General features: G+C 43.5%; 1 protein-coding gene across 1 annotated transcript in view; it reads right to left on the reverse strand.

Moving 5' to 3' along the window:
- LOC308587720 (putative cation-transporting ATPase 13A5) overlaps positions 1-25,362 on the reverse strand; it is a 92,644-nt gene extending 67,282 nt beyond the window's left edge. Inside the window, exons 1-3 of the mRNA XM_081195481.1 lie at positions 25,123-25,362; positions 24,691-24,910; positions 18,636-18,809 (exon numbers count right to left, since the gene is read on the reverse strand). Coding sequence (XP_081051607.1) covers positions 18,636-18,809; positions 24,691-24,753 — 237 coding nt within the window. The 5' untranslated portion in view covers positions 24,754-24,910; positions 25,123-25,362. The remainder of the gene's footprint in view (positions 1-18,635; positions 18,810-24,690; positions 24,911-25,122) is intronic.
- Positions 25,363-25,842: the final 480 nt, after the last annotated feature.

Raw genomic sequence — 25,842 nt, forward strand, 5'->3', positions numbered from 1 at the left:
GTTAGAGGGGTAGAAGTGGAAGGATCATTAGGCGTGAGTGATCATGCTCTTCTGAAGTTTACTATACAGCGGAAAGGAGCAGCCAAGCATACTAGGACTCAATTTCTTGACTTTAAGAAAGCCGACTTCATAAAACTTAGGAAAGTGCTGGGTGAGATCCCATGGACAGTAATACTAAAAGGAAAGGGAGTTCATGGTGGCTGGGAGTTTGTTAAGAGGGAGATAGTAAAAGCACAACGTCAGGCAATACCAATGAGACGGAAACATGGAAGGTGCCTAAAGAAGCCAGGGTGGCTATCTAAAGAACTTTTTTTTTTTTGAAAATTCTTTTTATTTTATTTCTGACATATACACCAACAAAAAACAAAACCCCCGATTGTTTTAACTGAGTTAAGATTAAAAAAGGATGTGTACAAAAAATGGGAAAGGGGGGAAACCACCAAAGAGGAATTCAAACAAATAGCCAGCACGTGTAGACACAAAGTCAGAAAAGCTAAAGCACAGAATGAACTCAGGCTTGCTAGAGAGGTTAAAAGCAACAAAAAAGGCTTTTATGGGTATGTTCGTAGCAAAAGGAAGAACAAAGAAACAGTGGGGTCACTCAGAGGAGAAGATGGTGAAATGCAAACAGGGGACACAGAAAGGGCTGAACTCCTCAATGCCTTCTTTGCCTCAGTCTTCTCCGATAAAGAAAACAATGCCCGACCTGAAGAATTTGGAGCAAATGATTCAGCAGAGGAAACACAGCCCAGAATAACTAAGTAGATAGTACAAGAATACTAGGCTAGTTTAGATGTATTCAAGTCTCCAGGGCCAGATGAACTGCATCCAAGAGTATTAAAAGAACTGGCAGATGTGATCTCAGAACCACTGGCAGTCATCTTTGAGAAATCCTGGAGAACAGGCGAAGTCCCGGCAGACAGGAGGAGGGCAAATGTTGTCCATATTTTCAAAAAGGGGAAAAGAGAGGACCCAAATAATTACCGCCCAGTCAGTCTGACATCAATACCAGGGAAGATTCTGGAGCAGATCATTAAGCAAACAGTCTGTGAGCACCTAGAAAGGAATGCTGTGATCACCAATAGTCAGCATGGATTTCTGAAAAATAAGTCATGTCAGACTAACCTGATCTCGTTTTTTGACAGAATTACAAGCCTGGTAGATGAAGGGAACACAGTGGATGTAGCCTACCTTGATCTCAGCAAGGCATTTGACAAGGTGCCCCATGATATTCTTGTAAAGAAGCTGGTAAAATGCGGTCTTGACTATGCTACCACTCAGTGGATTTGTAACTGGCTGACTGACCGAACCTAAAGGGTGCTCATCAATGGTTCCTCTTCATCCTGGAGAAGAGTGACTAGTGGGGTGCCACAGGGTTCTGTCTTGGGCCCGGTCTTATTCAACATCTTTATCAACGACTTGGATGATGGACTCAAGGGCATCCTGATCAAATTTGCAGATGACACCTGTCAGGGGCTCAGGAACAGAGGCACAGGGGAGGAAGGAAATGGAGAGCGAAGGGGAAGAATCTGAGGGCAGCGTAGGGGAGTATGACAGTGACCCGAGAGATTCCATGAGCTTCTCCAGCGGATCGGAAGATTCCCAGAAGGAGGTGCCGATGACCAGGGCAAGGGGGGTCCCAGGGGGGACGCACCAGAAACAAGGGGCCAGCGGGGACTCCCAAAGCAGCAGCGGGAGATCAGGACCAGCTTCCCCACCAGAGCGTAGTGGGGGGGAAGAGTCCCATGTGTCAGGGCCAGCGTCTCCTCCAGCAGGGAGAGAAGATGAGTCAGGGCTGACCACGCCTCTATCGGAGAGTGGGGGAACGGAGGGGAGGTCAGGTCCAGCTAGCCCCCCTGAAGGGTGAAGCAGTGACCGGAGCAGTGTAACGGTCAGGAGGAAGGTTGCCGGCTGGGCGCGCGCACCAAGTTCGAATGTACAGGCGCGTGGGACAGCAGAAAACCCGGATTGGGAACCAGGTCCTAAAGCCCGCCGGAGGCAAGGGGAAGACTCAGGGGACTCAGCGTCAGAAGAGTCTAGGAAGGGCAAGACCCCAGCGGACGGGCGGAGCCAGAGGAGGAAAGAGCAGAGGAAGAGGTGGAGCAAGGCTAGAGTCTTAAACTGGTGTCTGGGGGGAGGAGCTTCAGACGGAGCTTCAGCGGTCTAGAGTTTCAGACGTAGAGCTGCGCGCTGCAGCTGTGAAAGCAAAACTGAACTTCAATAAAGACTTTTGTATATAACAACGAACCGGCGTTGGTCCTTTGTGAGCTGGGACCTCGGGCAGTTCTGACAACACCAAACTGGGAGGGGTGGCTAACACCCCAGAGGACAGGATCACACTTCAAAACGACCTTGACAGATTAGAGAACTGGGCAAAAACAAACAAGATGAATTTTAACAGGGAGAAATGTAAAGTATTGCACTTGGGCAAAAAAAATGAGAGGCACAAATACAAGATGGGTGACACCTGGCTTGAGAGCAGTACATGTGAAAAGGATCTAGGAGTCTTGGTTGACCACAAACTTGACATGAGCCAACAGTGTGACGCGGCAGCTAAAAAAGCCAATGCAATTCTGGGCTGCATCAATAGGAGTATAGCATCTAGATCAAGGGAAGTAATAGTGCCACTGTATTCTGCTCTGGTCAGACCTCACCTGGAGTACTGTGTCCAGTTCTGGGCACCACAGTTCAAGAAGGACACTGACAAACTGGAACGTGTCCAGAGGAGGGCAACCAAAATGGTCAAAGGCCTGGAAACGATGCCTTATGAGGAACGGTTAAGGGAGCTGGGCATGTTTAGCCTGGAGAAGAGGAGGTTAAGGGGTGATATGATAGCCATGTTCAAATATATAAAAGGATGTCACATAGAGGAGGGAGAAAGGTTGTTTTCTGCTGCTCCAGAGAAGCGGACACGGAGCAATGAATCCAAACTACAAGAAAGAAGATTCCACCTAAACATTAGGAAGAACTTCCTGACAGTAAGAGCTGTTCGACAGTGGAATTTGCTGCCAAGGAGTGTGGTGGAGTCTCCTTCTTTGGAGGTCTTTAAGCAGAGGCTTGACAACCATATGTCAGGAGTGCTTTGATGGTGTTTCCTGCTTGGCAGGGGGTTGGACTCGATGGCCCTTGTGGTCTCTTCCAACTCTATGATTCTATGATTCTATGAAAAACTATGGATGGAGGCTCACAACATTATACAGGAGGCAGCAACGAAAACCATCCCAATGAAAAGGAAATGCAAGAAAGCAAAGTGGCTGTCCAACGAGGCCTTACAAATAGCGGGGGAGAGAAGGCAAGTAAAATGTGAGGAGATAGTGAAAGATACAGGAAATTGAATGCAGATTTCCAAAAAATAGCAAGGAGAGACAAGAAGGCCTTCTTAAACGAGCAATGCAAAGAAATAGAGGAAAACAACAGAATGGGAAGAACCAGAGATCTGTTCAAGAAAATTGGAGATATGAAAGGAACATTTCGTACAAAGATTACCATAATAAAGGACAAAAGTGGTAAGGACCCAACAGAAGCAGAAGACATCAAGAAGAGGTGGCAAGAATACACAGAGGAATTATACCAGAAAGATATGGATGGCTCGTACACCCCAGGTAGTGTGGTTGCTGACCTTGAGCCAGACATCCTGGAGAGTGAAGTCAAATGGGCCTTAGAAAGCACTGCTAATAACAAGGCCAGTGGAAGTGATGGTATTCCAGCTGAACTATTTAAAATTTTAAAAGAGAAGCCAGTGTGGTGAGAGCCAGTGTGGTGTAGTGGTTAAGAGCGGTAGTCACGTAATCTGGGAAACCGGGTTCGTGTCTCCGCTCCTCCACATGCAGCTGCTGGGTGACCTTGGGCCAGTCACACTTCTGTGAAGTCTCTCAGCCCCACTCACCTCACAGAGTGTTTGTTGTGGGGGAGGAAGGGAAAGGAGAATGTTAGCCGCTTTGAGACTCCTGAAGGGGAGTGAAAGGCGGGATATCAAATCCAAACTCTTCTTCTTCTTCTTCTAAAAGATGATGCTGTTAAGGTGCTACACACAATATGCCAGCAAGTTTGGAAAACTTAGCAGTGGCCAGAGGACTGGAGAAGATCAGTTTACATCCCAATCCCAAAGAAGGGCAGTGCCAAAGAATGCTCCAGCTCATTTCACACGCTAGCAAGGTTATGCTTAAAATTCTACAAGGCAGGCTTAAGCAGTATGTGGACCGAGAACTCCCAGAAGTGCAAGCTGAATTTCAAAGGGGCAGAGGAACCAGAGACCAAATTGCAAACATGCACTGGATTATGGAGAAAGCTAGAGAGTTCCGAAAGACATCTACTTCTGCTTCATTGACTATGCAAAAGCCTTTGACTATGTCGACCACAGCAAACTATGGCAAGTTCTTAAAGAAATGGGAGTGCCTGATCACCGTCTCCTGATAAATCTCTACGTGGGACAAGAAGCTACAGTTAGAACTGGATATGGATCTACTGATTGGTTCAAAATTGGGAAAGGAGTACGGCAAGGCTGTATATTGTCTCCCTGCTTATTTAACTTATATGCAGAATTCATCATGCGAAAGGCTGGGCTGGATGAATCCCAAGCCGGAATTAAGATTGCCGGAAGAAATATCAACAACCTCAGATATGCAGATGACACAAGCTTGATGGCAGAAAGAGAGGAGGAATTAAAGAACCTTTTATTGAGGGTGAAAGAGGAGAGCGCAAAATATGGTTTGAAGCTCAACATCAAAAAAACGAAGATTATGGCCACTGGGCCCATCACCTCCTGGCAAATAGAAGGGGAAGAAATGGAGGCAGTGAGAGATTTTACTTTCTTGGGCTCCATGATCACTGCAGATGGGGACAGCAGCCACGAAATTAAAAGACACCTGCTTCTTGGGAGAAAGGCAATGACAAACCTTGACAGCATCTTAAAAAGCAGAGACATCACCTTGCCAACAAAGGTCCGTATAGTAAAAGCTATGGTTTTCCCAGTAGTGATGTATGGAAGTGAGAGCTGGACCATAAAGAAGGCTGGTCGCCAAAGAATTGATGCTTTTGAATCATGGTGCTAGAGGAGACTCTTGAGAGTCCCATGGACTGCAACAAGATTAAACCTATCCATTCTTAAGGAAATCAGCCCTGAGTGCTCACTGGAAGGACAGATCGTGAAGCTGAGGCTCCAACACTTTGGCCACGAGAAGAGAAGGCTCACTGGAAAAGACCCTGATGTTGGGAAAGATGGACAGAAGTGCCTGACGTGCTCTGCTCCATGGGGTCACGAAGAGTCGGACACGACTAAACGACTAAACAACAACAACATGTAATACAACAAATGGGAAGGATAAGGAGAAATAAAGATAATAATATTATGGAAATAAATAAACAAATAAGAGAGAAAGAAAAAGATTTAGTGAAAAACCCAAAAAATGATGATATCCTCCAAGAAATAAAGAACTTACAAGCCCACCTATCGAATTTAATAAATAGAGAAGTTGAGAAAAAAATTACATGGACAAAACAAAGATATTTTGAACAGGCAAATGAACGAGGTAGGATGCTGGCATGGTTTATTAAGGAAAGACAGGTAGAAAGAGTAATAAATAGAATTATTGACGAAGAAAAAGAAATTATTGACCCAAAACAAATCAAAGAAAGATTTATAAAATATTTATAAAGTAGAATTGAAAGAGGAAAAGAAAATCCAAAAATACCTATTAGAAAATAGATTACCAGATATAGAAGAATATGCAATTTTAAATTCAAATATTGAACTTGGAGCGATTAAAAAAGTGATTAAAAATATGAAGGATGGGAAATCGCCGGGACCAGACAGAATTTCAGTAACATATTATAAAAAATTAGAGGAAATAATAACACCCAAATTACAAGTAATTATGAATGAAATTTTAGATAAAAGAGAAATACCCAATTTGTGGCAAGAAGCATTGATAACCCTTATCCCAAAGCAAGGTACGGATTTGAGACTTATAAAAAATTACAGGCCAATATCTTTATTGAATATAGATTATAAAATATTTACGGGAGTTCTTGCAAATAGAATGTAAACTCTGCTAAACAGGATCATTAAAAAAGATCAGGCAGGATTTTTGCCAGCCAGACAAATAAAGGACAACACCAGAATAATTATAGACTTAATAGAATATGCCGAAATGAATCCAAGTAAAGAAATTTCAATTCTTTTGGTAGATGCTGAAAAGGCATTTGACAGTGTCTCTTGGAAATTTATGATTAAAACCTGCAAAAGTTTAAATTTAGGAAAGAATTATGAATGGAATTCAAGCAATTTACAAAAAACAAAGAGCCAAATTAATCCTAAACAACAAAATTACTGAAGAATTCGACATCGAGAGAGGAACACGACAGGGATGTCCTTTATCCCCACTCCTATTTATAACAATATTAATATTGTTGTTGTTGTTTAGTCGTGTCCGACTCTTCGTGACCCCATGGACCAGAGCACGCCACCCTATTAATAGCTCTGCGAAATTTCGAAGAAATAAAGGGCACGTGTCTTGGTACACAGTGTTACAAAGTAAGAGCATTTGCAGACGATGTGATTATTACAACCGAAACACCAAAAGAAAGTACCATATTTTTTGCTCTACAAGACTCACTTTTTCCCTCCTAAAAAGTAAGGGGAAATGTGTGTGCATCTTATGGAGCGAATGCAGGCTGCGCAGCTATCCCAGAAGCCAGAACAGCAAGAGGGATTGCTGCTTTCACTGCGCAGCGATCCCTCTTGTTGTTCTGGCTTCTGAGATTCAGAATATTTTTTTCCTTGTTTTCCTCCTCCAAAAGCTAGATGCGTCTTATGGTCTGGTGCGTCTTATAGAGCGAAAAATACGGTATAAAAAAGCATTAGAAAGAATGAAAGAATTTGGCGAAGTAGCAGGATTCAAATTGAACAAAGATAAATTGAAATTGATAACAAATAATATAGGCGAGAAAGGGAAAAAGGAATTAGAGGAAACAACAGGACTAAAAATAGAAAATACAGTGGTGCCTCGCAAGACGAAATTAATCCGTTCCGCGAGTCTCTTCGTATTGCGGTTTTTTCGTCTTGCGAAGCACGGCTATTAGCGGCTTAGCGGCTATTAGCGGCTTAGCGGCTATTAACGGCTTAGCGGCTTTAAGAAAAAGGAAACAAACTCGCAAGAACTCGCAAGACGTTTCGTCTTGCAAAGCAAGCCCATAGGGAAATTCATCTTGCGAAGCGACTCAAAAAACGCAAAACCCTTTCGTCTAGCGAGTTTTTCGTCTTGCGAGGCATTCGTCTTGCGGGGCACCACTGTAAAGTGAACTACTTAGGGATGTGTATTACAAATAAAAATACAAATTTATTTAAGGATAATTATATCAAAAAATGGAAAGAAATTAAAGGAAGTATGGATAAATGGGGGAAACTAAAATTATCATTAGGAGGAAGAATATCTATGATTAAAATGATGATACTCCCCAAAATTCTATTTTCATTTCAAACAATTCCAATTGTAATAGGAGCTAAATATTTTATAAGCTGGCAGTGAGATCTTGCAAATTTTATATTGCAGGGGGAAAAGGCAAGGATAAAATTAGAAGTAATGACAGACCCAAAGGAAAGTGGAGGATTCGCAGTGCCAGATTTAAGAAAGTATTTTGAGGCAGCGTGTTGGTGTTGGATAAAAAAATGGATATTATTAAAAGATAATGAAGTCCTAACACTAGAGAGTTGGGACAAAATATACGGCTGGCATGGCTATTTATTTTATGACAAAAAAGAACAACATTAAAAAAAATTGCAAATCACATGGTAAGAATGGCTCTATTGGATGTCTGGGAAAGAACAAAAGGAAAAATTATTGAGAAAACTCCCCAATGGGTTTCACCAGTAGAGGCAACCACAACATTAAAGAGTAATGCAAAAGAGACTTGGCCAACATATAGGAAAATATTAGAAGATGCAGAAGATGAAGGATAATATAAGAAATATAGTTAATATAATTGAATATCTGACAGCCAGGAATGAAAAACAAGCAATGTTAATTTTTGTGGATGCAGAAAAGGCCTTTGATAATATATCTTGGGAATTTATGTTAAAAAATTTGGAATTTATGGATATGGGTCAATTCTTTTTAAATTGATTAAAAGCTATATATACTATCCCAACTAAAGAATCATGGCAAGAAAAAGATGGATCTGAACCAGAGAATAACAGAACAAGAGATAGAGGCTGCCATTCAGAATATGCAATTGGGCAAATCTCCAGGACCAGATGGACTGACTTCCAGATACTACAAATCGTTGAAGGAATGGTTGATTCAACCATTAAAAGAAGTCTGCAATGAGATCCTAGAGGGAAAAAAGGCACCTGAATCATGGAAAGAAGCATATATTTCACTCATACCAAAGACAGAGACTGAAAAGACTCAACTGAAGAACTACCGCCCAATATCACTACTTAATGTGGATTACAAAATTTTTGCAGACATTCTGGCAAAAAGATTTAAAAAAGTGTTGATGGAAAAGATTCATAAGAGTCAAGCAGGCTTTCTCCCAAAAAGACACCTAGCAGACAATGTAAGGAATATAATAGACATTTTGGAAAAGCTAGAGGTGAATATAAATACTAAAGCAGTACTGATTTTTGTGGACGCAGAGAAAGCCTTTGACAATATTTCTTGGAGCTTTATGACAAAGAATCTTCATGGGATGGGGGTAGGCCAAGGTTTTGAGAATGGTATGGCTGCAATATATTCTGAACAAAAAGCTAAATTGATTGTAAATAATGTAATAACTGAGGAACTTAAGATAGAAAAAGGAACACGACAGGGGTGCCCAATTTCCCCATTGCTCTTTATTTCAGTTCTGGAGGTGTTGCTGAATATGATTAGGAATGACCAGCAGGTTAAAGGAGTGCAGGTCGGAGCTAAACATTATAAGTTAAGAGCATTTGCAGATGACCTAGTATTGACTTTGCAAGAGCCAAACACTAGTACGAAAAAGGTCCTAGAAATAATCCAACAGTTTGGCCAGGTAGCTGGATTTAAGTTGAATAAACAAAAAACCAAAGTTCTAGGAAAAAATTTAACAGATACGGAAAAGGAGAAATTCCAAGAGGAGACAGGGTTGACGGTGGTCAAAAAGGTGAAATATCTAGGGGTTTATTTGACATCTAAAAATGTGAATTTGTATAAGGATAATTATGAAAAATGTTGGTCAGAAATCAAAAAAGATCTAGAAATATGGTCAAATTTGAAACTGTCAATGTCAGGCCGAATTCCAGTGATTAAAATGAATGTATTGCCTAGAATGTTGTTCTTGTTTCAGACCTTGCAGATTCTTGACAAGATGGAATGTTTTAAGAGGTGGCAGAAAGATATCTCGAAATTTGTCTGGCAGGGCAAAAAGCCCAGAATTAAATTTAAAATATTGACAGATGCTAAAGAAAGAGGGGGTTTTGCCCTGCCGGACTTAAAATTGTACTATGAGGCAGCAGCTTTTTGCTGGCTGAAAGAGTGGATGCTCCTCGAGAACACAGACATTTTGGATCTGGAAGGTTTTAATAATGCTTTTGGTTGGCATGCATATCTATGGTATGATAAAATCAAGCTGCATAGCGCCTTTAAAAATCATATTGTTAGAAAAGCATTGTTCAATGTTTGGATAAGATATAAAGATCTGTTGGAAAACAAAACCCCCAGATGGGTGTCACCAGTGGAGGCTAAGGCAGTGAAGAAACTCAATATGGAGGTCGGATGGCCGAAGTATTGGGAAATTTTGGAACAGGAGGGAGATAAATTGAAATTACAAAGTCATGAGAAAATGAAACATAAAGTACAAAATTGGTTTCAATATCATCAAATAATGGAGTTTTTCAAACAGGACAGGAAAATTGGCTTTCAGGTGGAAAAATCAAAACTAGAGACTGAACTGTTAGAACCCAATACTAAGAATTTATCAAGAATGTATAACTTGCTGCTGAAATGGAATACTCAGGATGAAACAGTTAAATCGGCTATGATTAAGTGGGCACAGGATGTTGGTCATAACATTATGTCTGCTGACTGGGAATGGTTATGGAACACCGGTATTAAATTCACGGCATGTAATGCCTTAAAGGAAAACATTATGAAAATGGTTTATAGGTGGTACATGACCCCAGTCAAGCTGGCAAAAATTTATCATTTGCCCGATAACAAATGTTGGAAATGTAAAGAGACTGAAGGTACCTTCTATCACCTTTGGTGGACATGCCCGAAGATTAAGGCTTTCTGGGAAATGATCTATAATGAAATGAAAAAGGTACTTAAATGTACTTTTCCTAAAAAACCAGAGGCCTTTCTCTTGGGCATTGTCGGCCAATTGGTGTCAAAGAGGGATAGAACTTTTTTTATGTATGCTACAACAGCAGCAAGAATACTCATCGCAAAGTATTGGAAGACACAAGATCTACCCACTCTGGAAGAATGGCAGATGAAAGTGATGGACTATATGACATTGGCAGAGATGACAGGCAGAATCCGTGACCAAGGAAAAGAGACGGCGGAAGAAGAATGGAGAAAATTCAAAAGTTATTGTCAGGGGTTCAGGAGCAGAGGCAAGGGCAAGGGAGGAAACAGAGAGCGAGGGGGAGGAGGCAGAAGAAAAGATGAGTGATGACGACGACCCGAGATCTCCGAGTCTTTCCAGTGAATCGGAAGATTCACAGAAAGGAGCACCAGTGGCCAGGGCAAGGGGGGAGCCTAGGGGGACACCCCAGCAAGATAGAGCCAGAGGGGACTCAGAGGAGAGCAGTTGGAAATCGGGACCAGCGTCACCGCCAGAGAGCAGGGAAGAGGAAGGGAGCCAGGGATTAAGCGCTGGCAGCTCACAACAGGGGGGAGGGCATGAGTCAGGAGTGGCCACACCTCCATCGGGGAGCGAAGAAACGGTCAGACGGAAAGTGGAAGGTTGGGCGCGCGCACCAAGTTCAAATGCACAGGAAAGTGACGCAGTAGGCAGCCCTGAAAGAGAGCCAGGTCCTAAAGCCCGGCGCAAGGAGACAGGAGGGTCCGGGGGGTCGGCGTCAGAAGAATCCAGGAAGGAAGAGACCCCGGGGGGCAGAGGGACCCAGAGGAGAACAGTCAGGCGGAAAAGGTGGAGCAGGGCTAGGATATTAAGTTGGTGCACAAAGGGCGGAGACTCAGACGGAGCTTCGCCGATCTAGCCATTAGACGTAGAGTTGCACGCAGCAGCTTGAGAATGGAAACTGTAACTCAATAAAGACTTTTACTTAATGATCACTGGCTAGCGTGATCCTCTGTGAGCTAGGATCTGGAAGCAGCTCTGACAGTTATCTTAAGGACTATTATAAACTTGATGAATGTTAGAGTGTTGTGGTTTTTAGGAATAAAGGGATACAGTGATATAAGGTCAGAATACAGAGATGACTAAGATGACAGAGGTTGGAAAGGAACAATTGGGAGTTGCTAGAAAATTATGGACATTGGGATGCAGAAAGGGGGGGTATGGGGGAGTCTCAGAAAAGAGGTCTATGAAAAAAGGTTATGAAATTATACGTGTTTGTATGTCTTTTTAAGTGTTTGTTTGTTCTTTAAAATTCTGTAAAACCAATAAAAATTTCATTAAAAAAAAAAAGAATCATGGAAAGAAAAACTGATGGACTATGCAGAACTCGCAAAATTGACATATAAGCTACGGGGCAAGGATAACTGTGATTTTAAGAATGAATGGGAACCTTTTACAAAGTATCTGAAGACGCAACAAAGTGAACTAGACTCCTTGGCAGGTTTTGAATAAACATTCACAATTTTTTTACTGATAATAATTAGCTAAACAGTTTGAGGATCTATACAACTTTGTAACATGCAGAAAATAGCATTATTGGAGAAATCAAAGACTGGAACTGAGGGAAGTCGGGGGGTGGGGGGATAGGTTTTGTGGGGGGAGGGGGAGGAGGGAGGGAAAATGGGGGAAAATAAGGATATGTTTTTGGAAAATATGTTTTGTTATAACTTTGAATAAAAAATAAAGAAAAAGCTATATATACTGAGCAGAGAGCAAAATTGATTGTAAATAACATAATAACAGAAAATATTGCAATTACTAAAGGCACAAGACAAGGGTGTCCTCTTTCACCCAAAAAAGAAAGTAACAGAACACCTCTAGTCATCACATACAGCTCCCAAGTTAAAACAGTACAACGCATCATCAGAGATCTACAACCTCTCCTGGACAATGACAGTTCTCTTTCTCAAGCTCTGGGAGGAAGACCTTTCATTGCCTACAGACAGCCACCCAATCTTAAACAACTCCTAACCCACAATAATACTACAACCAGACTTAACACGGACACTGGCACCAGAGCCTGCAATAAACCCAGATGCCAACTTTGCTGCCACATACACCCGGACAACACCATTACTGGCCCCAACAACATCACACATACCATCTCGGGACTATTTAATTGCTCATCGTCTAACATTGTGTATGCCATCAAATGCCAACAGTGTCCTTCAGCTCTCTATATTGGACAAACAGGCCAAACCTTACGCCAAAGAATAAACGGACATAAATCTGACATCAAGAATCACAAAACAGAGAAACCAGTAGGAGAACACTTCAATCTCCCAGGACATTCTATACAAGATCTCAAAGTAGCTGTTTTACTACAAAGGAATTTCAGAAATAGACTGGAAAGAGAAGCTGCTGAATTGCAACTCATTACCAAACTTAAAACAATGGAGAGACCTGGTCTGAACAGAGACATTGGATTCTTATCTCATTATATATGACTAAGCCATTTCTCACCTTCTCACCCCTTGCCTTTTCCTGTAAGACCTATTACAGTCGTTAAGAGTCGTCAACAGGCTCATCTCAGCTATCTGCCAATCTCCCATTCCCACCACCGTTCTGAGTAATACCCCTCCCCACCTTCTCACTATATAGAAGGATCTGGCAACTTCTGTTTCAGTGTATCTGAAGAAGTGTGCATATGCACACGAAAGCTTATACCAAGAACTAACTTAGTTGGTCTTTAAGGTGCTACTGGAAGGAATTTTTTTATTTTGACTATGGCAGACCAACACGGCTACCTATCTATAACTGAAATTAAATCAGTTATGATTCATTGGGCTAGAGATTTTGGATATAATATACAGTTATGTGAATGGATAAAACTATGGAACGAAAGGTTAAAATTTACGGCCTGTACTTCGTTAAAAGAAAATGTTATGAAAATGGTATATAGATGGTATATAACACCAGTGAAGTTACCAAGAATGTATAAAGTGTGTAATAAATGTTGGAAATGTAAAGAAAAGGAAGGGACTTTTTATCATATGTGGTGGGAATGTAAGAAAGTGAAAGGCTTCTGGGAAATGATATATAACAAATTGAAAAAAAATGTTGAAATATACATTTGTTAAGAAACCAGAGGCATTTTTGTTAGGAGTGGTAGAAAATGAAATAAAAAGAAAAGATTATAAGCTTTTTTTATACGCAGTGAAAGCGGCAAGAATACTGCTAGCCCAAAAATAGAAACAAGAAGAATTACCGTCGATGGAAGAATGGAGAATGAAGTTAATCGAATACGCAGAACTCGATAAATTAACAGGAAGGATCCGAGGCCTACGAGACCACAGATTCACTGAAGACTGGAGTAAATTTGTAGACTATTTGAAAAGTATTTGCGATGAACAATTAACGTTTGTAGGTTTGCAAGAGGCTCTGTGAAAATAATATTAGAAATATTGTAAAAAAGGGAATAAGAGGGAGGAGGTTTTTAATAAAAAGCAATATTAGATTAAGAAATGCGGAAGAAGGACTAAAACGGAGGATTTGCAGAAGAGCTGAGGGAACTCCAAAAATGTATTTGTGAAAAATTGTGTTATGTGTTTTTATATTTTTGTATTGTAAAATGAATAAAAAAATAATTTATAAAAAAGAAAGAAAGAAAGAAAGTTAAATATTTAGGAATTTGGTTAACTCCCAAGAATATTGATTTATTTCAAAATAATTATATACACCAATGTGGAATAGTGTTAAAAGAGATCTAGAGGTATGGGGAAGGTTGAAGTTATCATTTTGGGGAAGGATTTCAGCGATAAAGATGAATGTGCTGCCAAAGATGTTATTCCTGTTTCAGACAGTTCCAATAATCAAGGGGGCAGCAATATTAAAAGAGTGGCAGAAGATAATTTCAAGATATATCTGGCAGGGTAAGAAGCTGAGAATACAATTTAAGTTATTAACAGACGCTAAAGAAAGAGGAGGCTTCGCCCTGCCAAACTTGAAATTGTATTACGAAGCATCGTGCCTCTGTTGGTTGAAGGAATGGATGAAATTAGAAAATATAGAATTGTTGGATTTGGAAGGTTGTGATAACAGATTTGGCTGGCATGCATATTTATGGTATGATAAGAAAAAAGTCCATAAAGGATTTGGAAATCACATATTTCGAAGATCTCTTATAGAAATTTCGGATAGGTATAAAAACCTATTGGAACAAAAAATACCACATTGGTTATCCCCATTAGAAGCGATGAGTGTAAAAAAGGTTAATATGAGTGGGAAGTGGATAACATATGAGAAATTAATAATTAGAGAGGGAGGAAAATGGAAACTGAAACCATATGAGGAAGTGAAAGAATATGTTAATGATTGGTTACATTATTATCAGATTAATGAAATGTTTAAACAAGATGTTAAAGAAAAAGGTTTTTGTGAAAAAGAATCGAGGTTTCAACAAGAAATACTGAATAATGATTTTAGAATTCTGTCTAAAATGTATAAATTACTGCTCGAATGGCACTTAAAAGATGAGGAGGTTAAATTAGTTATGATTCATTGGGCAAAAGATTTTGGGTACAATATACAGTTAAGTGATTGGGTAAAACTATGGAAAGAAGGTTTAAGATTTACCGCATGTAATGAATTAAAAGAAAATGTGATGAAAATGATGTATAGATGGTATATTACACCAGTTAAGTTAGCAAAAATGTATAAAGTTAGTAATAAATGTTGGAAATGCAAAGAAAAAGAAGGATCATTTTATCATATGTGGTGGAAATGCAAAAAGGTGAAATGTTTCTGGGAGATGATATATAATGAGTTGAAAAAAATGTTGAAATATACATTTACAAAGAAACCAGAAGCATTTCTTTTGAGCTTTGTTGGAAATGATATAAATAGAAAGGATTGTAAGCTTTTTTTATATGCGGTAACAGCAGCAAGAATATTATTAGCCCAAAAATGGAAGCAAGAAGAATTACCAACGCTGGAAGAATGGAGGATGAAATTAATGGACTATGCAGAATTGGATAAGCTAACAGGAAGGATCCGAAACCGGCAGGACCAGAGGTTCACCGAAGACTGGAGTACATTTATGGAGTATTTGAAAAGTATTTGTGATGATCAGATGACGTTTGTAGGTTTACAAGAAGCTCTGTGAGGAGTAATTTAAAAATTTTGTATGCTAACAACTTAATAAAAAAAATTAAAAAAGAAAAGAAAAGAAAACTTCAAACTTAGAAAAGGAAATATTGCAAAGCCATCAAAAATACTTGCAAAAATGTATAGATTATTAGATTATTAATGAAAACCACCTTAGAAAAGAGACGAAAGGGAAAAACATGTTAAAATGGGAGCACGATTTGGGATATGAGATAGATCTAGAAAAATGGAAAACTTTCTGGGAGAAAAACATAAATTTTACTGCGTGTGATTTATTAAGGGAGAATTTCAGAAAAATTCACCATAGATGGTACCTAACCCCTGACAGATTGTCAAAAATAAATAAAAGGAACAACGACAAATGTTGGAAATGTAACAGAACAAAAGGTACATTATACCACATGTGGTGGACTTGCCCAAAGAATAAGACCTTTTGCGACATGATCCACGACGAAATAAAAAAATTGATAAGGACATCACACACAAAAAAGGCAGAGGCATATCTGTTAGGAATTTTAGATAAAGATATCGCAAAAGATAAAACTAACTTATTTCTATACGCGACAACAGCGGCAAGAATTTTGATTGCAAGCTATTGGAAAGAAGACAGCATCCCAACAAAAAGAGAATGGTTGGGGAAACTTTGCGAGTACCTGGAACTAGCAAAACTGACGGATATAATAAGGAGAAAATCCAAAACTATGATTATGAAGCAATGGGAGTTCTTAAATGATTACTTACAAAACCAGGCCTCGACTACAAAAATCTGGTTGTGTTTAGAATAATCTTGTGTGTAATATAAAAAAATACAAAGTGAGACATTAAGGAAATCCAAAGGGAAAATATGAAGAACAGAGGATCTGACAAATGGATTACAAAAAATGTGTGAGGCAAACGGTGGAAGTCTTTTTAAAAAACAACACTTTTAAAGGTAGATAAGGACAAGATGAAATTATACAATTGAATATACCGTATTTTTCACCCTATAGGACGCACTTTTCCCCCTCCAAAAATGAAGCGGAAACCTGGGTGCGTCCTATGGGGCGAATGCAGGCTTTCGCTGAAGCTTGGAGAGCGAGAGGGGTCTGTGCGCACCCACCCCTCTTGCTCTCCAGGCTTCAGGAACACATCCGCAGCCTAGGCAGCCCTGAGGGAGGTTCCGCAGGGCTGTCTAGGCTGCGAATAGCAGCCTGCTTCCCGGAGCCCCGGGTGCGCTGAAAGCAGAGCGCCCAGCGCTTCGGGAACACATCCGCAGCCTAGGCAACCCTGCGGGAGGTCCCGCAGGGCTGTCTAGGCTGCAGATAGCAGCCTGCCGCCCGGCGTGACAGGCGCCCTGAAGCAGAGCGCCCCTCGCGCCGGGCACACATCCGCAGCATGGGGAGCCCTTCAGGAGTTCCCCGCAGGGCTCCCCACGCTGCGGATAGCAGCCTGCCGCCCGGCATGACAGGCGCCCTGAAGCAGAGCGCCCCTCGCACCGGGCAGACATCCGCAGCATGGGGAGCCCTGCAGGAGTTCCCCACAGGGCTCCCCACACTGCGGATAGCAGCCTGCCGCCCGGCATGACAGGCGCCCTGAAGCAGAGCGCCCCTCGCACCGGGCAGACATCCGCAGCATGGGGAGCCCTGCAGGAGTTCCCCACAGGGCTCCCCACACTGCGGATAGCAGCCTGCCGCCCTGCGCGCGAGGCGCAGAGCGCCCTGCGCGCCGGGCAGACATCAGCCAGCCCCACAAGCTTGGGGGACAGCAGGGAGGCGCAGCGCCGCCATCCCGCTGTTCCTCAACCTGTTTCGGTTTCCCTGACCTGGTTTTGGGGGGGGGGGAAATAAAGGGGGGGAAATTCCTTTATTTCCCCCCCAAAAAACTAGGTGCGTCCTATGGGACAGAGCGTCCTATGGGACGAAAAATACGGTAAATATAGATGGGAAACGGCTATGTATAGTGAATACTTACCTACTTTTAAAATTTTTCACCTATGATTCTTTTCTTTTACTTCTTTATTTTTTCTTTGTTCTTTTTTCTGATATCTTATCTTTCATTTCACTCCTTTATTGTGAACAGCATTTTATAGAGGTATAAATAACTGTAAATATGAAACAAGGCAATATATTCTCTAATTTTTTTCCTTTGTTATATGTATTTTCTTTTTTCTTTGTATTTTCTTTTGTTGTAAATATGTATGTTTTCTAATTTGTACTTAATAAAATTATTAAAATGAAAAAAAGTAGTATAAACACCAACAATTGGGAAACCCTGGCCTGTGAGCGTTCCAGTTGGAGAACAGCCTTGACCAAAGGTATCATGGGGTTTGAAGACACTCAAACTCAGGACACAAGGGAGAAACACCTTTGTTCTGGGTTCCTCCTCCCTCCTGCATGGGGGAACCCTGTTGCAACAGTTCAATAAAGATCAGGCTTACTAGCTGCTTTGCTTCTCAATATTCTCTGCTTGGCCTTTGTTATTTTCTCCTACCAATAGGGAAACCACTTAAGGACTCTTGACAGACTCTTGGATACCCCATAAGGGAAAAGGAGCAGGTTTTTCTTATAACGCTATTAATAACACATCTAGCACCTCTGTGATGTGGTGGTCTGAGCCCAAGCAAATTCTCGGATTACTCATTTTATACACATCACTTGGGAAGACAGGGGAACTAATATCAGCGTACTGGAAGAAGCAAAGATCACCAGTGTTGAAGCAATGATTCTTCAACATGCACTCCAAGTGGAGAACAGCCTTTGCCAAAGGAGTCATGGGCTTTGAAGACACTCAAACTCAGAACGCAAGGGAGAAATGTGCTAAGAGGAAGGCACACTTGGCAAACCCTCACCAGGATCAATTCACGCCCAGAGACCAATGTCCCCACTGTGGAAGGATGTGTGAATCCAGAATTGGCCTCCACAGTCACTTATGGACTCATGGTTAAAACTGTGTTCATGGAAGACAATCTTCCTTGGCTTCGAGGGATCGCCAAAGAGAGAAATAATACCTCCCTAAGTTTATCCCGTCCTCTTTTAAAGCCCTCTGAATTGTTGGTCGCCACTGCCTCCTTTGGGAGTGAGTTCCACAGGTTAACTAATTCCCGGGTTACTGCCCAGTGAGATGTGGGAGACAGCCTACAGGAATCTCCGCAATGCCCTGCCTGGCTGTAACCTCTGGGGATGAGAACTTGGGGAAGCTGCTTGGGAGATGCAAAGGCCACCCACCGTTGTCCGCAAGAGCACGACGTCGGCCTCTTCCAAGTCGCAGGGCACGCAGTTGGCCCACACGTCCCACTCGGGCTTCCAGTAGAAGAGGAGGAGGAGGACTCCGCAGGACAGGGCATACCCAGCGAGGCACAGGGCCCTCCGGCACCCTTTAGTCTTGTAGCCAAATATATCCTGGGGGAAAAGAACAGTGTATATCAGTATCAATGTCCCTGCATCATCAGAGCTGCAGATGGAGGAAATGGACAGAGAGAAGTGTTTCTTCCTCTTGCATAATCAGTGCCAGATTTACATATAAGCTAAACAAGGTATAGCTCAGGGCCCCACTCTCTTTGGGGGGCCCCAAAATGGATGTACATTTCCAAAATAGAAGATAAAAAACAAATAAAATAAAACCTACATGCGGCAACCATGTTTTGTGTTGTGTAGGCTCCTATGATGTAAGTCAGGCATGTCCAACAGGTAGATCATGATCTACCGGTAGATCACTGGACGTCTGCGGTAGATCACTGGTAGATCATTGGCTCCCCCCAAAGAAGCAGAACAACTGTGGCTCCCCTAAAAAAAGCTCAACATTTTACCTCCTCCCTGAAAAAACTCAACTACTTTGACCTGAACCCCCCAAAAGGGGGTAGATCACTGCCAGTTTTTAACTCTGTGAGTAGATCGCAGTCTCTAGGGAGTTGGCCGCCCCTGATGTAAGTCATGGCCCCCGCCTATTAGCCTGCACCCCTGGTTTGCTCCTTTCTATATATAGGGTGCCTACATTCTGCATGGACTGGTTGCATGGAAACATGCGCAAATGGCTTGAGATACCTATGAGGTCCATAAATTACCATATAGCATATATTCAACACAAAAAACAGGAACCATTTGTTGTGGACAAAGGACAGCTGGACATAGAAAGGGCCCCATTAGCTTGAGGTGAGGCTCCACCTCTCTCGCAAACTGCCGGCGTGGAGCCGAACCAAGCCACTTCAGAGGGTCTGCCAGACTTACCACAGACTCAGACCACTGCCGTGCCTGACATTCTGCCAACTCCACTTGCGGAGGTTCCACCCACAGCAGCGGATCCAGGGGACCTAGGGTCGCACCACAGCCTCAGCAAGAATTGGGTGGCCCCCTGGACTTGGCTACCAGTCCCCGGCGGTCTGGCAGAGTTTCCAAGCCCCCAACTTATTTAAAGGACTATGTTGTTGGATATGTATCACTGTTGGTCTAAGTATGTGAAATGTAACTGATATGCTTTTGTGCCTAACTGAACCATTACGTGTAGTGCTGTATATAAGGAAACCATTACGATTGTAACTAACGCCTTATCTCGGTGGGGAGGGGCGTTATGTACTGAAGTTCTCACCCTGGGCCAGCAGGGGGATACTGTAGATAGTTATGCAAATGATGGATCGAAAGTGACGTTCAGTGATTGGATAGTTTTATCTGTTGCTACAGTTACGTTGCTACAGTTACGTTGTTCTGGAGCTCTATATAAGCAGGCTGACTGAGCTCTTCAGTTCAGTTCTGTTCTGGCCTCTGAATAAACAAGAGCTGTTTGAAGAATCGCTGTGTCGTCTGATATGTTCGCCCACAACTTAACAACATTACTCTGCCTTCAGATACCAGCAGGTGATTAAATGCTTACCTGGAGCTGCTAAAATAAACCCCTTCCTGGTTCCTGCATACCAAGCTCCCGTTAAAGGCCAGGAGCAAGCTAGGCTGGTATGGTTGCATTTTGCTGACAGCTTTCGCCTGGCTCTGTGGCAGGATCTTTATCTCTTGCAATAGCCTGCCCTGGCGGTGGAGCACCTCCGGGTTCAGCCCTCTTCACTTTAAAAAACAAATGGCTATTTTATTCCAGCAAAGACACATGTTTCAGGGGATAAGGCTTCTCTGCAAAAGCTATTCTTAATGTGCACAAAACCTTGTGTGGAGGCTTGCATTTGCAGAATGGCTTTGTTTGCAGACGAAATAAATTTAAAAATTGTCCAGTAGCACCTTAGGGACCAACTAAGTTTGTTCTAAGCTTTTGTGTGCATGCACACTTCTTCAGATACAGTGAAACAGAAGTCACCAGACCCTTATATATAGTGGGAGGGTGGGGTGGGGTGGAGGGTAGGAGATGGGTGATTGACTCAATGGGTATGGTAAACCTGTTGATGACTGTTAACGACTGCAATTAGTCCTACAGGAAAAAGGAAGTGATTTTTGCAGAGAACAGGAGCAGAAGCTAAAGCTGGGATTGGGGAGAAGGCGGAGTCTTTGTTAAGATGGAGTCTGGTGTTAATGGATTACTCATCCCTGAGAGTCTGGGTCTGTCTCAGAAGCTGCCAGCAGGTTAGGGAAGGGACTTGCCACTGTCTGTCTCGCTCTCTCACTGGGACCAAACAGAGAATAGTTCTGGACTGAACCAACAAGTAAGAACCTAAAGAAAACTGGACTGCATTGCTAGTTGTTTAAGAGCAATGGGTTGGCTTGTATTTGCAACATTTTTTGTAACACATTTAAAGGCGGCAAAAAGGGCTCCCAGATGAATCAAAGTAAGGTCTCAGCTATACGCCTGCAAATACAGTGGTACCTCGGTTTTTGAACGTAATCTGTTCCAGAAGACCGTTTGAGTTCTGAAACATTTGGAAACCCAAAACTCAATAGCTGACCACCTCAGGATCTTGTGCTCAATGGAAGTCGCGCGGCATGTTCGACTTCCAAGGAGAGTTCAAAAACAGAAACATCTACTTCCGGGTTTACAGCGTTCAAAAACCTAAATGTTTGTCAACGGAGACGTTTGAAAACCAAGATACCACTGTAAAACGTTTAAGTGTGTTGCAAAGTGCAATACACAAATGTGACATTAGATGGCGATGGTGAGCTATATGAAATTCAATATGTTTTTCAAAACTTTTTTTTAAAAAAGCATTTCCACAGTGTTTTTCATATGTGTGTAGATTCCATCTAAGATCCAAGTGGTGGGGATTGTTTTGTAGGTGAGCTCTTCCCTCCACACTTAGCTTCCACCGTCTGGGGCTGCAGGACAGAATCCTCCAGCTGGAAGGGGGGGAAATGAGCCCATTTCAAAAAGCGACTGATCTCAGAAGCGCCAATGCAGCATGCAGGCAAGGCGCAGGAAAGCCTGGTGGAGGTAGCCAGAAGTGGCATCGCTGTCCCAGAGGAACAGCCGGCCTGCGTGGCACAGCCCTGGCACGGCCATCAAGGCACCAAGTGGTCTCCCAGGTGAGAGAGCAGCCAAGGCCTTCTGATGACTCCTGAAAAATGAAGGTGTGGACAGAGCCCTTTCCCCACCTCCAGGATGTGTGGGAAAGATGTCTCCAGTCCTTCCACTGGGCAGGGGGGTGGAAAAGTGCATGTGTTTCTCTCTGTCCCTCACAGGGAAGATGGAGCCAGCTTGTTTTCTGCTGGTTCAGAATCCACCTGACCCAGTGGATACAAGCTGCAAGAAACGAGATTCCGACTCAGCACTGGCGGTAAGAGCCATCCGACAGCGGATCCGACTCCCTCCGAAAGTGGTTCACTCTCCTCCCTTGGAGGTTTTGAGGCAGAGGTTGGGTGGGCATCTGCCAGGGTCTTTTTTAAGGTATGGTTCATGCGTGGCAGGGGGGTGGGCTAGATGGCCCTTGGGACCCCTTCCAATTCTACGATTTCACTACTGTAGTTAAACTTACAGAGCATTTCCCATCACAACAGGGTGTTACTGAGCTCAGCTTGGGGGACTGGGGGGAGCTGCCAAAATGGTGAAGCTGATCACCCCAGAAGCTATGGAACTGAAGAAAACATTGGTCAGGAAACTCTGGCTCGTGACAGGAGCAGCTCTGAATCTCTGTCTGGAGGGCAGACGTGTTTTTCCATTCAGACTGTAAGAAGCAGAAATGCGGGCAAGGCCTTTGGCTGCGGGGGTACAGTTCTAAGTTAAGTTGCATACCGTTCCTCTAAGAGTTATGTCGGATCATCATCTGCTATTTGCATATCCTGTTCCTTGCTTTTCCCTTCCCCAAGACTCACTCCTGTATAATATGCTGATGATTCATCTTGGATGTTATGGTGTTTATATCTCATTCCGTAAGATGCACCGCATTCACTGGTCTTCTGCACCCCAAAAGGCCTCACCACAGAGGCTGGAAGTGCCTGAGGAAGACCTTCTCTGGTGCCCTCAACTCACAGTGGTGGACCTGGTGGTGGTCACCTGGTGGACCTGGAGCTCCCTAGAGGATCCCAGGCTCAGGCAGTAACAGCTGGCTTTGATCAGCAGCCGCGTCTGGAATTTAGCCCAGAAAGTGCCAATCCATGGTGTCCATGAAGGATGAGACCCACCTGCTCCCAGCTCCTGGCACCAGACAAAAATAGTGCTGGCACCTTCTGGACCAGCTAAAGTTTCCAGAATGCATCCAAGGACAGCCCCACATGACATGCATTACTAGTAGTCTAGTCAAGAAGCAGCAACAGCATGAGCAACCATGGCAAAAGCCTTGGGCGCAGATGGTGTCCTCAACATGCAATCTTGCACGTTTCTGCGCCGAGGGAAGCCCCATTGTGTACAGTGGCCCTTACTCCCAGGTAAGGTAACCAGGAGGTGGACTCTCCTTCACTTGGGAGTTTGAAGCAGACGTTGGATGCCCACTGTCTGGGATTCTTTAGCTGGCATTTCTGAGTTGCGGGGAGTCAGACTAAAGGGCCCACAACTCTACAATTCTGTGATTCAATGCAACCCCATCAAAGGCGTTTACCCTAAACCCCCAGGAAACATTTGTCCAAAATTAGAGTCGGCCAGACAATCTGCCTAAGGCTCCTGCATCTTCTCTGGATCAAGATTAAATTCATTCTCCCTCATCCAGTCCAGCACTGAGGTTAAGAAGTTGCCCAAGTTGGTCTCCTGTCTACCACAGCCGAGGCAGGAAGAATCGCAGAACTGTAGTGTCGGAAGGGACCCCCAGGGGTCATCGAGTCCAACCCCCTGCAGTGCAGGAATCTCAGCTGAAGCATCCCTGACAGGTGTCCGTCTAACCTGAGCTGGATGTCTCATGCAGCGTGTGCCCTGTCACCAACACCCCAGCACAGTCTCTGTGGTAGCTCTTAAAGAACGGAGTGAGGAAGCCAAGACAAGACCTGCAGGGCAGAGGAGGTGTCGCGCAGAACCTCCTTCTGCGCCCTCCCTGCAAGGAAGGAGTGGGACCACTGCAATGCTGAGTCTCCCCAAACCCCACTCCATACCCAGAAGGACACTGTGCTGAATGGTACTGAAAGCTACCGAGAGGTCTAGGAAAAACCAACACACGCCTCCTGGTATAGATCCCAGGAATCATAGAATCATAGAGTTGGAAGAGACCACAAGGGCCATCAAGTCCAACCCCCTGCCAAGCAGGAAACACCATCAGAACACTCCTGACATATGGTTGTCAAGCCTCTGCTTAAAGACCTCCAAAGTAGGAGACTCCACCACACTCCTTGGCAGCAAATTCCACTGTCAAACAGCTCTTACTGTCAGGAAGTTCTTCCTAATGTTTAGGTGGAATCTTCTTTCTTGTAGTTTGGATCCATTGCTCCGTGTCCGCTTCTCTGGAGCAGCAGAAAACAACCTTTCTCCCTCCTCTATGTGACATCCTGGGTCAGGAAGGTGACCCAGGCAGGGCCCAGATCAAAATGGACCTTACAGTTCTGCATTTCATCCAGAACCCCCTGGAGCTGAGGACCCGCTTCCTGCTCAGCCCACCTGGAAGCACTGTATGCTGCAACCTTTTGCTGCAGTCCCCCTTTTCATTCTCAGCAGGCACCAGCCGACTTGCCTGGCCTGAATCCATCCTTTTTAAAGAGGACACATCCGCCTGTGGATTCACAGGGAGAAAAAAGCAAGCCGTCCAATGTCGTCCCGTCCCACCCCCCAGCCCCAGCCCCTCGGTTGTGCGCTCAGGGGTGCTTTCCCAGTGAGCCAGCCTTGGGCTAGGAGGAGCAAGCCTTCTTCTGGAGCCAAGAGCAGGAAGGAATTCCTGAGGTTCCTGAAGACGTAGCTGATTTGGGGAGCCAGAAAGCTCAATTTTCCGTTGCCTCTTACCAGCTCATCCTCCTTTCCCTGGTTGAGGAGGTGGCGGTGGTCCTTCAGAAGGTCTTTCCCCATCAAACTTGGCAGCTGTCAAGCAGTCCAGGGCGTCCTCTCCCCCAAGGATGGCAGCAGCAACCGAAGCTCCGGCTGATCTGAACTCGGGGCAGAGCAGTCACTGTCTCCATGGTGTTGCCGCCTGCCTTTAAGAGCACACGCCTTCTTTTAGCCAAACCTGCAGCGGGGAAAAACCTGTTCCAGCCTCTGGAGCCTTCCAGCCTTTCTCTCTCTCCCTCTCCCTCCGGTGTTATGCAAGACCCTGCAGGAGACACCTGAGAAGGGATGCCCTGTCCAGGTGCCCAGGTGCCCTTTGACCCTTCACCTCCACCGCCTCTGCCCCAGACAGAAATTCCAGCCTGGAGTTGCCTGGCATGCAGAAGGGCTCACCTGTTCGCTGGACTCCTGTCGCTCAGCTCTTTGCCAGCCCCTTCCTCACCCTCAGAGCCTCATCTTGGAAGGAGAAGAGTGGAGAGATGTGTAGGTATTGTGCATTTGAAGCACACACGCCCCCAAAAAAGAAAATTCAGGGAACGGTGGTTTGCCAGAACTACAACTCCCAACACCCTTAACAAACTACAGTTCACAGGATTCTTGGGGGGAAAGGGTCATTTGAGAGGGAGGGATATAATATTTTAAATATTGTTTATGATCGACATTTGACACCCTTTTAAACGTGTTGTGGGGGGTTATTGGTTTGTTCTTTTCTTGTTTTTAGTATGTATTTTGTGTTTTTAGCTGGTATTTTTATGTTGTGAACCTCCCTGAGATCGGTATACTAATAATAATAATAATAATGTAAATGTTTTTATTAATTTTTTCCAATATAACAATAAGCACAACCCCTGGGAGGGATATAAATTGAATAAATAAGGGAGAAAATGTGCTCTGAATGTATGGTGTGCGATCGACGGAAGCTTCATGTTTCCAGTTCCATGTTTCCGGGTGCAAAGAGTTCTACTCCGACTACTCCGACTACCAACCCTGGATGAGATCTTCACGTCTCGCATTTTGAAGAAGTCACATAATATCCTGAGAGATCCCACCCACCCTGCTCACAACTTCTTTGAACTATTGCCTTCGGGCAGAAGATATAGGACAATGAAAACA

The sequence above is a fragment of the Podarcis bocagei genome (genome assembly GCF_964188305.1).
Source record: "Podarcis bocagei genome assembly, chromosome: 1".
Classification (NCBI taxonomy): domain Eukaryota; kingdom Metazoa; phylum Chordata; class Lepidosauria; order Squamata; family Lacertidae; genus Podarcis; species Podarcis bocagei.